The sequence below is a fragment of the Fundulus heteroclitus genome, chromosome 22, assembly GCF_011125445.2.
Source record: "Fundulus heteroclitus isolate FHET01 chromosome 22, MU-UCD_Fhet_4.1, whole genome shotgun sequence".
Classification (NCBI taxonomy): domain Eukaryota; kingdom Metazoa; phylum Chordata; class Actinopteri; order Cyprinodontiformes; family Fundulidae; genus Fundulus; species Fundulus heteroclitus.
This window is the reverse complement of record NC_046382.1, coordinates 34,187,814-34,201,517: the sequence shown is the minus strand read 5'-3', so window position 1 is coordinate 34,201,517 and position 13,704 is coordinate 34,187,814. Positions and strand designations below refer to the sequence as shown.

At 42.2% G+C, this 13,704-nt stretch overlaps 1 protein-coding gene across 1 annotated transcript; it reads left to right on the top strand.

Annotated features, from left to right (window-relative positions):
- Window positions 1–723: 723 nt before the first annotated feature.
- On the top strand, window positions 724–13,704 carry LOC105937211 (gastrula zinc finger protein XlCGF57.1). Its single transcript, XM_021324489.2, has 2 exons — window positions 724–1,172; window positions 11,218–13,704. Exons 1-2 carry the CDS (start codon window positions 1,070–1,072, stop codon window positions 12,828–12,830), a joined length of 1,716 nt encoding a protein of 571 aa, XP_021180164.2. The 5' UTR covers window positions 724–1,069; the 3' UTR covers window positions 12,831–13,704.

The window sequence follows — 13,704 nt, the reverse complement described above, 5'->3', positions numbered from 1 at the left end:
CAGAGACAGTGGGAGGAAGATAGAACTGGTAGATGGCTGTACAGTATTCAAAGAAAAGTTGGTGCAATGAGGAGAACAGGACGAAATAGAAAGGAGGAAACAGTAATATCTAGGTTGCGTTTTGGACATACAAGGTTAAACAGTAATTTATTTAAAATAGGAAAACATCGAAATGGAAGTTGTGATTTTTGTGGTCAAGAAGAGACGGTAAAACATGTTTTGTTGTTCTGTACAAAATATTCTGTTGAGAGAAGGAAATTAGTTAGTCGGTTACAAGAAAATAAATTACAGTTAAATTTACAAGATATTTTAGGAAAAATTTCTATTTCTAAAGATATAAGTTATTTAATTAATTATCTCAAGGAAACTAAATTGATAGAAAAGATATAAGTTGTTTTTTGTTTTGCTTTGAGGGGGGTGTTTAAAGTTAGCGTCCCGGTCCACACTCCATTCCAGTAGATGGCGGTAATGCACATCTAAAAGTTGCTTGCCAACCGCCATAAAAAAAGAAGAAGAAGAAGAAGAAGAAGAAGAAGAAGAAGAACGTGCAAACAAAACAATGGAACATGCTTTTATCAGTTGTAGAAAATGTGTAAATCGAAGAAGATGATTAAAAACGGAATTAGGTTTTAATAGGGAATTGAAATTTGAGAATGTGGTTGATCGGTTAAATACTATTGAGGGGGGAAAAGAAGATTTTATTTTTTTTAAAAAATACTGGGATCATTATGAGAATTTTAGGAATAGATATTAGGATCCAAAAGATGGCAGTAGTGCAACAATAACGCATGCAAGCTGCCGTTAATATCAAAAGAAGAAGAAGAAAAAGGAAAAACGTAAACATGTTGCACGGTTCCCATACCGCCCTCATTTGATCCAAATTGGTTAATGAGTCGTGGAATACCCTTATAAGAAAGCTAAAAGTGCACAATGTAAAGAGGACATTTTCTAGTTTGATGGCGGGTTTGGTGTCCTACGTAAATATGTGAGTGTCTGCAGTGAAAACGTCTTGGGTTCAGCCCAGAGATAGATTAACAACGAACAGGAAACTCCTGCTGAAGAAACATTCATGGAGTTCAAAGACGTTTTCGTCAAATCGGAGGAAGAGATGGATGATCAGCGCAGACTGCTGGATTTCAGCCGGATACCCCTGATCATCTTACACCGAATAGGTATGAAACACCAGCGGTACTAACGTTTTACTGATGAGAACAAAGTTGTCTGGGTCGATGCTGAACGCGGCATCAGATAGAAAGACCGAAGTCAAGCCAGCTTCCACTGTGAAAAAGAGCCAGCCCTTACTGGGCTATTGTAGGTCACGCGAACACCATGAAATACGGTAGCAACGCTGCCTCGGTCCTTTCAAAATAAAAGCGATACGTTTAACGTTTATTAACTTGAGTCACGTTTCCACGTTGAGTTTTTTTTCCTTTCCTTTAAGAGGATGAGTTGAAGAAAACGTGGATAACCAACATTTGTAGGGAGCATTTTGCGATTACGAATCACACAAAGGTCTGTAGTCGTCCTTTTGTGCCTGCTGAAATGAGGGGGCCATCAAATCAACAAGCAGGTCGTTTAATGGAGCTGTTCCTGTTCTCTTTGAATGGGATAACTTCTTTCTTCACACTCTTTGCCCTGGTGTTTGGATGTAATTCAGAAATAAATGTTTCCGATATATCTTCAAATCTTAAAATAACTAAATTATATACATACTCATACACTCACACACTCATACATTCTACCCCCCCCCAGCTAATTTTGTATCTTTTAAATATTTAATAAGTGCTTGAATTATATCATCTGATTGATGCTTCCCTAATAAATTATCCATATTTACAGAACTCCCCAGTACCCTTTCCAGTTCTTTCCTCTCTTTTATATATTTTCTCCAATAAATCAACACATGCTCTACTCCTTCTGTTTCCCCACAATAAGAACAATCACCTGATGGATGTTTGCCTGTTATTTTTAAACCACTATTTAAACTAGTATGCCCAATCCTCAACTTGTTAAATCATATTTCCTCTCTCCTATTCTTATACTATTATTTCTTATGATTACCTCCTGTATTTTATGTAAATGCCTTCCTCTTCTAAATTCCATCTCTCCTGCCATATATTATTTATTTTATCTTTAATAATTACTTTTATTTCTGCTCTACTTAGTGGGACAGCATATTCAATTTCTCTTGCCTTAACTGCTTCTTCAGACAACTTTTCTACTTTTAAATATGCTGCAGCGTTCACCTCATGAGCAGCTGCGCACCAGGACACTTGTTAAATAAAATCACAAGGATTTAGATGCTTACAGGTTAATGAAACTATGTCAAAAAGAAAGGTGAAAAAAAAAAAAAAACTGCATGGACTGGAGAATGGTTTCTCACTGGGTGAGGCCATTGAAAGGTGATTCTCAGAGAGTTTTATGAAGTTATTTTTTATTTTTACACTAAGTGGAGCACAATGTGAAGCAACACTGTAGAAGCAAGTCGCACAATAAACACAGATGAAATGCCTCCTGTCGATCTATGGACTAATTTTACTCCAACCCCAAAACACCTCCCAGACAGGCAAGGTACAGCAGTCAAGATTAACTTCAACAGTAGATCACGCTGCGCAAAAGTTTAGTAACATTTTTTTTAATTAAGAAATGTTAACCTTTAAAAGCAAGTTAAGTTTTTTTCTGATAAGCTTTGGCCCTGCGATAGACTGATAACTTGTCCAGGGTGTACCCCGCCTCTTGTGCATTGACAGCTGGAGACCCCACAAGGGATAGACGTGTTAGAAAATGGATGGATAACATTTGATCAACTTTATTAAACTTTTTGAACATGTAATATCCCATCCATCCATCCATCCATCAATTTTTCTATACCCTGTTTTCCGTACAGGTGTTACGTCAACCCGTATCTGAAGGGAAAACGAGGCTCGGCGTAACAAAGGGTCGTGGGGCGGCTGGTGACTATCTTCAGCAAGTCAGTGGGCAAGAGGCGGGAACACAGTGTACATCCTAGACAGCTCTCCAGTCATGGCTAAAATGCAACTGTTTTATTAAACTTAAAAAAAGTTAAATAACAGCTTTTTATAAACTTGTGAGTTGTGATAATTAATGGCTGTGCAATAACGGGCAAAGGTGAGACTGATTATTGTAATGTGCAATCTTGATTATTGTAATGTGCAATCTGTGTTAAATTTAAATGTGTGACGTCATCATAGCGTTGGTTATGTGTCCTGCGTTGTCCAAGGTTGTGGTTGGCCTTGTATGATCATAGGATTGATTTATATTGAATGTGACGGAGCCAGTGGAGTTAATGTACAGGTGTGAAGTAGATGATGTAATGATGCAAGCTGCTGTCTTTTGTGTTAGTTGCAGTTTATGGAGGGTTTTCTGGGGGACAGGGAGGGAAGGGAGCTGAAATTGTAAAGTCGAGAGGTGAGTGGACTTTGAACCTGCTTGGCAAAAATGTGAAGGAATAACTTGCTTGATGCTGCAAAGGTGAAATTAAGTTAACCAGGTGATGTTATGGATGTGGAAAGTGAAGGAGAGGATGGGAGGCTGTCCAGGATGACACCAAGGCAACTGAAGCTGAAAGGTGGGGGAGATACAAGAATTATCAATGCATATTTTAAAACTCCCAGATTTGGTTAAAGTTGACTTTGCACAATAAGTAAGTGTGGTATGTGATTTGGTATGACTTTCACGGACCCAGGGAAACTTAGGCTGACAATAATTTTTTTTTAGTAAAATTGATTATTTTTATTTTATTTATTTAACCCCCGGTATAATGATTTGTAGAAATCTCAAAGTGTTGTTTATACTTTCAGGGTCATATAATGTATTCCCAGTTGAATCTGTAACTTCAAATATAGTTGTTTTTTCCTTATTTATTTTTAGCTGATTAGCTAAGAAGCTTCCTGACTTACTGCTATTTTCAAAGTTTTTTATTCAAAGTCTTTGTATCAAAAATTAATTTCCATCCATCCATCCATTATCTATGTACGTTCATCCCTCATGGGGTTGCGAGGGGTGCTGGTGCCTATCTCTTGTTTTTCAGAATATTCGTTTAATAAAATAAAAACGTAGGAGTGATGACATAGGCTCAATCAGAATACCGTTAGAGAGCAAGGACTCTTTAGCCAAAGTGTGTCAGCGGTCACCATGATAAGTCCTGTCTCAATCGTGCTGTCAGTCAGGAAGGAGATAGGAAAAGAGTCTGTATGCTCCATCCTGTAGCTAGATTTGCCTAGGATCCCCACAATGTCCCTTAGTGGCACTAAGAGCCCTTAAGGTACCCCACAATCCTTTGTGTGACATGATGCACCACCACAGCCCCTTCATGGAAATCAACGAAAATGTTCGGAGAGCAGAGAGCGCACACTTTGTAGTTTATTTTCTGAAGGCTGTAGGCCCAGATCTGACTCGCAGCATTTCCGCCACGTAAGGATATCAGAGTTAAAGGCTGTCCGACTTTGGCACAGAGGTCCAAAGCTCCTTTCCTCCCCATGATAGTTCTTGCTGTTGACCCCATGAAAGGCCAAGGAACAGGAGCTAGGAGCAGGAGCTAAAAGCTATTTTTAAGGGTATTCGAATGGAGCCTTAGCTTAGGAGATACACAAGGCTACTGCACACTTGGGTGTACTCTACGCAAAATGTAAGCCACGCGTACTCTCCGTGGATATTTTACCCTTGATAGTTGAGCGCACTGGCTTAATTTCTTGTAAGAAATTCCTACATTTCCCACAGCAAGCACCCACCGTGCCTGTCTGTCAGTACGACACAGAGGGGTGCAGGCATGGACTGGTAATCGGGCGTACCGGGCATTTGCCCGGTGGGCCGACGTGCTGTTTGGGCCGGCAGACCCGACATGTATATTAATAATATGTATTATTATTATTATTATTATTATTACATATCGGCCTCGTTATATTTGCATAATGCATGAAGAAAAATAAAATCAGCAGCGCAAGAGTCTGTTCCGATCATCCGGCCCTTACCACAGGCTACTGCAGCCCATTGGTTGTCATCCCTGACAGTCTAAAGGGCTAGGCCAATCATAAAGTAGAAAAACACCTTCACGCTCCATGTGGAACTTTGTGCAGCGGTGTTCACAGTAGTAATGGATAAGAAACGCAAGGGAGGCGCAGAGAAACTGCACGGAAAAAAGAAACGAATTCTTCAAACGGACGCTGCGAAATGTGTCAAACTGACTGACATGTTCCCAACAGCAGGCCCTTCATCTGCTCCGGTGTCTGATGTAAAATATGGTGGTGGTTGTAGTCAGTGACGTGCGGTAGGGTTCATAGCTGGTGAGGCACTGACGTCATCAGAGTCAGATTTATTAATATATACACTCTACAGAATAGACTCGTTGCAAAGTGCTGAAGGAGACTGATTGAGCCAAATGAATTCACCAAGAGACATGGAAAAATATTGATTCTTTGTTAAAAAAAACAAAAACTAAATTATTTGTCATTTGACTGTAACAGTTTATGAGTTATGATGGATTTCTGCATTTGTAACACATTCTAAAACTATAACCCACATTAAGCACATTTCATTACAGAAACAAAACATGAATATTTATCGCTGTCTTACCTCTACTTATAAATTAAGTCCATGCGCAGCTCTTTCTGCACAAAAATATCTTCATTTTCCGGTAAAAGTTCTCTTTATCTTCTTCAGATTTAAAACTCTCTCAGTCTCAGTGGAGACCACTGCCAGGGAGGAAAGCCTTCCCTGATCAGTCCTGTTCCGGCTGGATGTTTAGAGTCTTTTTAGTGCTTTACTTGTTTAGCATAACTCGCTAATAATACATCCATAACTTGCTGTTACTCTACAGTTTTAGGATCAGGAGCGGTGCTCCTTGAGCGCCCCCTGCCTATAGGCCAAGGAACTGCCGGCCTCACCTACAACCAGCTCTTTGCCTTTTGTTCGCGCAGCAGCACGAAAACATGTTATCTGCACACAGTTTGATGACCAAAACACAATTCGTAATCCACATATATTAAATTGTGTAAAATCAGCTCATAACTGTTTGAACAATTGAATTTATGATCTAGAGACAGGAGGATGCATTCATAGAATGGATGCCAGCGCAGTTAACATGGGCTTGCGCAATCCCAGGGGAGGCCAAGCGCGCCTGTTTAGGAACCATGACAATGTGGTGGGCCAGTCTAATACAAAATGCCAGGGCCGATTTTTTTGTCCCAGTCCACCCCTGGAGGGGTGTAACGCTGTTGCCAGACGCGACTGCCTTGGAGCAGCTGAGTGTATAAGCTCGGTGTCACATAGAAAACAGTTTGAAGTGAAGACTTCTTCCCGCCGAGCAGTTAAAAGTGTTATGCACCTAAGAAGAGTAAGAGCTCGTAAAAATTTTGCTATGTTCATATCTTTCCACAGAATCATGTCCACCTTGTGGAAGCCTAGACAGAAATAACTCAGGATGTGATCTGACGATATTGTTGTTGTGCAAATATACACTGTTTGAAGTTATTTAATGTTTATTAAATAACCCTCTGTCTGTTAAGTATTGTCTGGTGATGATCAGCTCTTAAGCTGATATCAAGACAATGGTTGAATGGGATGAATTCGAGCACTAGCGATCTTTTAACAGCAAACCCTGCACACACATAGAATAAAGGAGTGACAACTTCTTTAAAAATTCAAGAATTTAATAACAAAAATAAAATCAACATCTAGAGAACATTACTATGTAATGCTCCAGGCGCCTACGGTCGCTGTAGCGATTGGTCGTTAAATCGGTTACAGTCTAAAGTTGTCAAAGTTGCCTTTAAACCGGCATTAATATTCCATATTAATGCGGGAATAAGGCTCATAGCTCTATCTACTGACAGAGCAGAAAAGACAGGTGTTATGCTTTAAAACAAGCTCCTTGTGAATGTCCGGAAATGGATGTTAACAGGAGCTAGCAGACCATCGACACTAACAAATAAAGCTTTGGTTTTATTTTAGTCATAGTGAATGGGCTGGATAACGTAAACATTAATGTCCCATCAATGTATGAAACCCTTGTGGAGATAACCTTTGTTATAACCATAAAAACACACTCGACAATGACATGGTACCGAATGCTAGTAATGAGCTATAACGTTAGCCCATTTGTTTTAAAGGCACCATGTGCACAAAGATTTACAAAACATTTCCAAATAAACCTTTTAACTTCTCCCTCAGGTTTCTCTGCCCAAACCTGTCTTTTGCCTCGTGTGAGTTCTGGCCACCGTCTGAGGAAGGAGCACTGAAAACCAGGGAGAATCGTTGGTTTGTTCTTGGCAGGCTAGCGTTTAGGTCTGCAGCAGCATGTGGAGTCGGAATCGGAGGACTGGTCTCTGCCACGTTCTCTGACCCGGTTGAAGTCCAATTTAAGCAGGTCCTCCTCAGCACTCGCCAGCGGGTCCTTCTGCCGGCTTTTCAGCTCTGTTTGGGTTTTCCTTCCCTGTAAAGGCTGACAAAAATAAACAAAGCTGTTTTTGGCAGGCAGGACTTCTTCCTCTTGCTACTAATGATGAGGTTAAGACAGCAGACTTAACTCTGATTTGCCTGGATATGTCCTCCGGGCGACGAGGAGTTTCCCCAGGTGTTAGTTTGTGTGTCTGTAAGGCCCGACCAGGGCCCATGGTCCAAAGTAGCTCTTTCCTGGTCTGCACCAGGGAGAGGTTGTCTGAGCAGCTTGGGCTCTGAAGTGAAGTCTGAAGAAGAGAATGGTCAGAAGCACTCTGACCCTTTTTATCTGTGGGGTGTTTACAGAAGCACCCTGCTGAGAGAGAGGGCCGTCCTTTGTGCCTCTCTCTCCTTTGTGGCTGTGTGGTCAGAATTAAATCTGACCTCAATTATTTTTCATGGCGGTAATATAGCACAGCATTGTGAAAGGCTAATTTTGATAAAAATTACAGCAAGGGTTTTTCACAATCTAATATCTGTTCACAGTGCACAGGCAATGATCCTGACAATGATATTCATTGTCAGGATCATTTTCTGACTCATATTCGATGCTGGTGGACGTGGGTTACTGGCCTGGTAGCTGTACTGCCACTGGATGGAGCTATGGTTGATCCGGGGCTCTGGGTTCCTCAGGTGTGTCGTCCTTAGTGGGGTGTTCTGGTGGGTCATCGAGGGCTTGGGTTCTGTAGAGTGGGCCGGTGTATACCCGGGTATTTGGCCCTACCGGGGCCTCTGGTGTACTTGGAGGCCTGTTGAGCTGGAAAGGGGGTATGGGCATTACATCTCATGGCAGATGCTCCCCCCAATCTGATACTGGGGGGAGGAGGGGGAGTGGGTGTGAACCCAGCCTGGGTGTCTATTGTCGTATGTGGGTTGGGAGTTGTTTGCGGCTGGCGGAGTCTACCTCTCCGGATGAGTTTTCGGAGAACGGGGGTGCCTATTGGAGTCAGCAGGGGAGCTGGCTTCCTGGTAAAGCATGAGCTTTCCTCCCCACCTCTGGACACCTCCCTCTGCCTGCTCCATCATGCTGCCACAGATGTAGGACCTGGGGGGTGGGGGGCGTCGCTGGGGAGAGGGTCCCACTTTCAGATGATGTCCCTGACCCCAATTTTATTATTGGGGGGGGGGGGGGGGGCGCTGGCACCAGCTACCTTCCGGAGTTGGGGTGGACTGTGCCGGGCACCCCCTTTGGCACTCCCAGTTTTGAACACACTTGAGAACAACATGCGAGAACACGACATATGAACAGGCAGAGGCAGGGTCGGGGTCTTTTTCACATCTCTGTTCTCCGATTGCCGCTTGGAATCTAAGGCCTGGAGGACAAGCGAGATACCAGAACCAGTGAATGTGACTGTGTATGTAGTTTTCTGTTTGTCAGTTTGGGTTTGTACTGCCCTCTTTCCCAGGACATCTCAGGTCTCCACTCCCCCCCACTCCGTCCTGCGCCCCTCAGCTGGCTGCCGCTTTGGCCCGGTGGTGCATTGGTGGCCAGGGGCGGGGCACCCCTGGGGCCTCGGGTCCCATGGCTGGATCTGATCCGGCGTAACTGGCTGCCGGCAGAGTCCACGGGCTCGTCCCCACGGCTCCCGGGGGCTTCGGAATTGTGGCTGTTTGGGGTTTTCTCCTCTCCCCTTGGGTGAGGGGGGGATACAAATTCTGGCGGGGATAAGTCGTTTGGCACAACGACACCTGTCACCTGTGCTATCCTAGCGCAGCAGATCTTGGTGATACCACAGTAAATTGTCTGGGCTATTTCTGCCCTGCGATGGACTGGCGACCTGCCCAGGTTGTACCCTGTCTCTCGCCCATTGACAGCTGGAGATAGACACCGGCACCCCTCACGAACCCAGCAGGGATAAGCGTGTTAGAAAATGAATGATGGATGGTCTGGGCTATTTCTTTTTCCTTGCCATAAAGATCTTTGCCAACTGGCGCCAGAAAATGCTATTATTGGGCTTTCTTCGTCTGGAAACAAATGCATACAACCCTTTACGGGCGCAGCCATGATGAAGTGGTTGAACGCGCTCAGCTGACAATACTGCGATCTGATTGGCTGAGCAGCAAAAATGGAATCACGTGACCTCTTGGAGCGCCACAGTTTTGATTTTTTTATCGGCTATAACTTATTAATGTACAAGTGAAAACGTTGGAACATTGGTGTTTTGAGATCACTGCTATGTGTAGCAACTTATCCCAGTGGAAGAAAGTTGCCCCCTGACAGTTCATTCTTAAGGAGACGTCCTACAGATTCTGGCCCACGGACTAGGACCGTGGGCCAGACAGAATTTAATCAGCTGGGTGCCTGCAAGTAAAAGCTGTCTTTCAATGCCGACATCAACGCTGAAATTGGGAGGGAATTGCTGGGAGTTGCAGTTTGTCACGTCATAATGGCATAACACATTGCATTTTGTTTATATTCTAAAAAACAAACACATTTCTTAAGTCTTCTGAAAATGCATTTGGAATATTTATGTGTGTGAGGGATTATTCAAGTCAAAGTCACAGTTACACCTTCAAGTAAGTGGGATAAAGTTTTGTCTTGGGTGAGAGATAGGCCATCGTCATACATGGGTCATTGCTGTGAATCCAACGCTTCCAACAACAATGTCTGATGCTTTATTTTTGTGTCTGTAGTAAAGTTTGTAAAGTGCCTGTAGTTTATTGCAAAGTTTGTAAAAGGTAGAAAATTCAACTCTAGGATTCCTGTATTAACCCTGCACAAGCACATGTGGGTAATTTAGAGTTGCTATCAAACAACCCTGGATCAAGTGGACGATGTAGAACAGTGATCCTCAATCCTGGTCCGCCAGGGTTGGTGTCCTGCAACCTTTATTTTTACTCTGCTTCAACACGTGAGTCAAACAATCAGGTTGTTAGTAGGACTCTGGATATCTTGACTGCATTCTGAGGAGGTAATTCAGTCATTTGATTCAGGTGTGTTGGACCCTAACCCTTAAAGGCCCATTCATACCCTACGTTTGGCCTACACGTCCGTATTTCTGTCCGTACGTTCTATCCGTTGAGTCCTTCATACCTCCGTCCGTTGAGGTGCGCAATAACCAATATGTCCTCTAGGTGGCAGTGCTGAGCGCCAATGATTCGTCACTGATCAAACACGGCGACGGTCCAATACGTGATTTTGTTGTATTTGCTCCGTAAGTAAACTTTTTGTTTGTCCCTGTGCCCCGGACACGACACATCATATGTGTGGGTAGTTGCGGACAAGCTCCGCAAGTTGTTCCTCGAATCCCGCCATTGTTTAAAGCCCAGAATTACAACCTTCTTTGTGATTTTGTTGACATTTTGTACTACAAACTCAATAGCGCCCCCACCGTTTCCGGTAGTATTGCTCCGTATTGATCCGTTTCGTCCGTAAACGTAAGCTCCCAATTTTCGTGTCAAAGTACGGACGAAATCGACGGTTAGAACGTATGAAACACTCCACACGTATCCGTATCCGTCTTTTACGTGAGGTATGAATGGGCCTTAAAGCTGCAGGACACTGGCCCTCGAGGACCACTGGTGTAGAATCTTGTATTTTTCGCAATAACTCTCACGGTTTGGAAAGGTGATGATGAATAATTGAATAAATACTTTTATATCTTGGGTTGACTTTGGCTCAATGGGGAGAGTAGTCATCTTACAACGTGAAAGTTGCGATTTTGGTCCTAGCTTCCACCTGCCATACTGTTTAACTTCATCAAGAGATTCAAGTGAATGGTAACTCACATTTATAAGCTTTTGTTTTGTCTTTTCTTCCAGATCCCCAAAATTATTGTGTATATAAAGACGAGGGGGTTTACAGCAACCAGGAGGGGAACTCTACTTTAAATGAAGAGGAACCAGAACCTCGGCAGATAAAACAGGAGCAAGAGAAAGAAGAACACCAACAGTTTAAGGAGGAAGAGGGGCAACTCTGCGTCAGTCAGCTTGACAAGCAACTTTTGCTGAAACAGGAGACTGATGACATTTTAATTATTCCTTCTAATGTACAAAGACTTCACAATGAAACAGAACAAAACAGAAACCAACTAATCTCTCAGGCATTTTCTGAAGTTGAGAACCGGGATCAGGAAGGAAACAATAATGAGGACCCAGGGAAAAGGACAGAAGAGAATGAGAGATATGAGAAAACCATAAAGCAGAAAGGTACTGCTGACATTTCAAAGCAAAAAATGAACAAGAAAAATTACCCAGACCAACATATATATTCTTGTAAAATTGGTTCTAAAAACCTTTCTCAAAAAAATCACTTGAGTACACATATGAAAACACACAAGGCTAAGAAGCCCTTCTCATGTACAAGCTGTGCAAAAAAGTTCCCCTGCAGAAGCAGTTTGAAAGCTCATATGAGAGCTCACACAGGTGAGAAGCCTTTCTCATGTGTGACCTGTGGAAAGAGTTACAGTGATAGAAGTGGCTTAACTTATCACATGAGAACTCACACAGGCGAGAAGCCTTTCATATGTGTGACTTGTGGAAAGAGATACAGCGATAGAAGTGGTTTAACTTATCACATGAGTACTCACACAGATGAGAAGCCTTTCACATGTGTGACCTGTGGAAAGAGTTACAGTAGTGCATCCGGTTTAACTTATCACATGAGTAGTCACACACATGAGAAGCCTTTCTCATGTGGGACCTGTGGAAAACTTTTTGCAACAAAATCACATTTGTCATATCACCTGACAACACACACAGGTGAGAAGCCTTTCTCATGTGCGACCTGTGGAAAACTTTTTGCAAGAAAATCTCGTTTGACATATCACATGAGAACTCACACAGGTGAGAAGCCTTTTTCATGTGTGACCTGTGGAAAACGTTTTGCAACAAAATCTCATTTGTCATATCACATGAGAACTCACACAGGTGAGAAGCCATTCTCATGTGTGACCTGTGGAAAAAGTTTTACAAGAAAAACTTATTTGGCATGTCACATGAGAACTCACACAGGTGAGAAGCCTTTCTCATGTGTGACCTGTGGCAAAAGTTACAGTAATGGAAGTGGCTTAACTTATCACATTAGTACTCACACTGGTGAGAAGCCTTTCTCATGTGTGACCTGTGGAAAGAGTTACAGTAATCGAACTGGTTTATCTTGTCATATGAGAAGTCACACTGGTGAGAAGCCCTTCTCATGTGTGACCTGTGGAAAGAGTTACTTTGATAGAAATGGTTTAATTTGTCACATGAGAGCTCACACGGGTGAGAAGCCTTTCACTTGTGTGAACTGCGGAAAAAGTTTTGGTCGAAAAAATCTTTTAAAGATTCACCTGAGAACTCACACAGGTGAGAAGCCTTTTACATGTGTGACCTGTGGAAAAGGTTTTACGACAAAAGATAATTTGACATGTCACATGAGAACTCACAGATGAGAAGCCCTTCTCATCTGTAAATACATCTTTTTCATAAGCATTACATTACAAATACATTGAATTATATCTTTATTTTGGCTCTTCTTTCACTTTCCTTTCTCTGCCCCTAAAGGATGGCTTTTTGTGACATTGTTTTACTTTCTTGCCCTCCACCTGTCCTTTGGAAGTTAAGGAGCAGAAAGCTCATATTACCAGAGCAGCATGACTTACTGTGGCCACTAGGGGGCCATGAATTATGTGTTTTGTTACTATAACCCAGACATGTTCACAAGTAATTTTTTGCAAGTCAAGTCTTGAGCGCTCAAGTCAAATCCAGTCTCAAGTCTTGAGTAGGCCTGTCGCAATAATCCATTAATCGCACAATAAATTCTAATCACATTAATTAATCAAAATAAGTGCAATAATTTGCGGAAGCATGCTTGCTTGTTTTTAGCAAAAAGGTTTTATTAAGCTGCAAGGTTTTATTCCAGAGGGGAACTTTACTCACCTTGTTACTGTATGTTTCTCTTAAACGCAACAGCTGCAGGATTGGAGTTTTAGGATTTAAGCCAAACAATGCCACCTGCTTAATTTACCAGACTCAGTAGGCCAAGAGGATATACTCGTGTTATTATGGTATTATCATATTAGTTGAAAAAGGTCCCCAAATGACAATGATATGATATATCACAATAAGTTTTAGAAAAAAAATATCATCCAGCAAAATTGTGACAGGCCTAGTCTTGGGTAAAGTCCTGGGTATTTGAGTGAAACAGTCAAAATGCAAATGACTTTATAGTACTAATGATCTTTCATTAGAAAGCTGTTATATCTACGGAATGATCATGATCTTGAACTGGTAAATGAAAAATACAATTAAAAAAAGAAAAAAAAA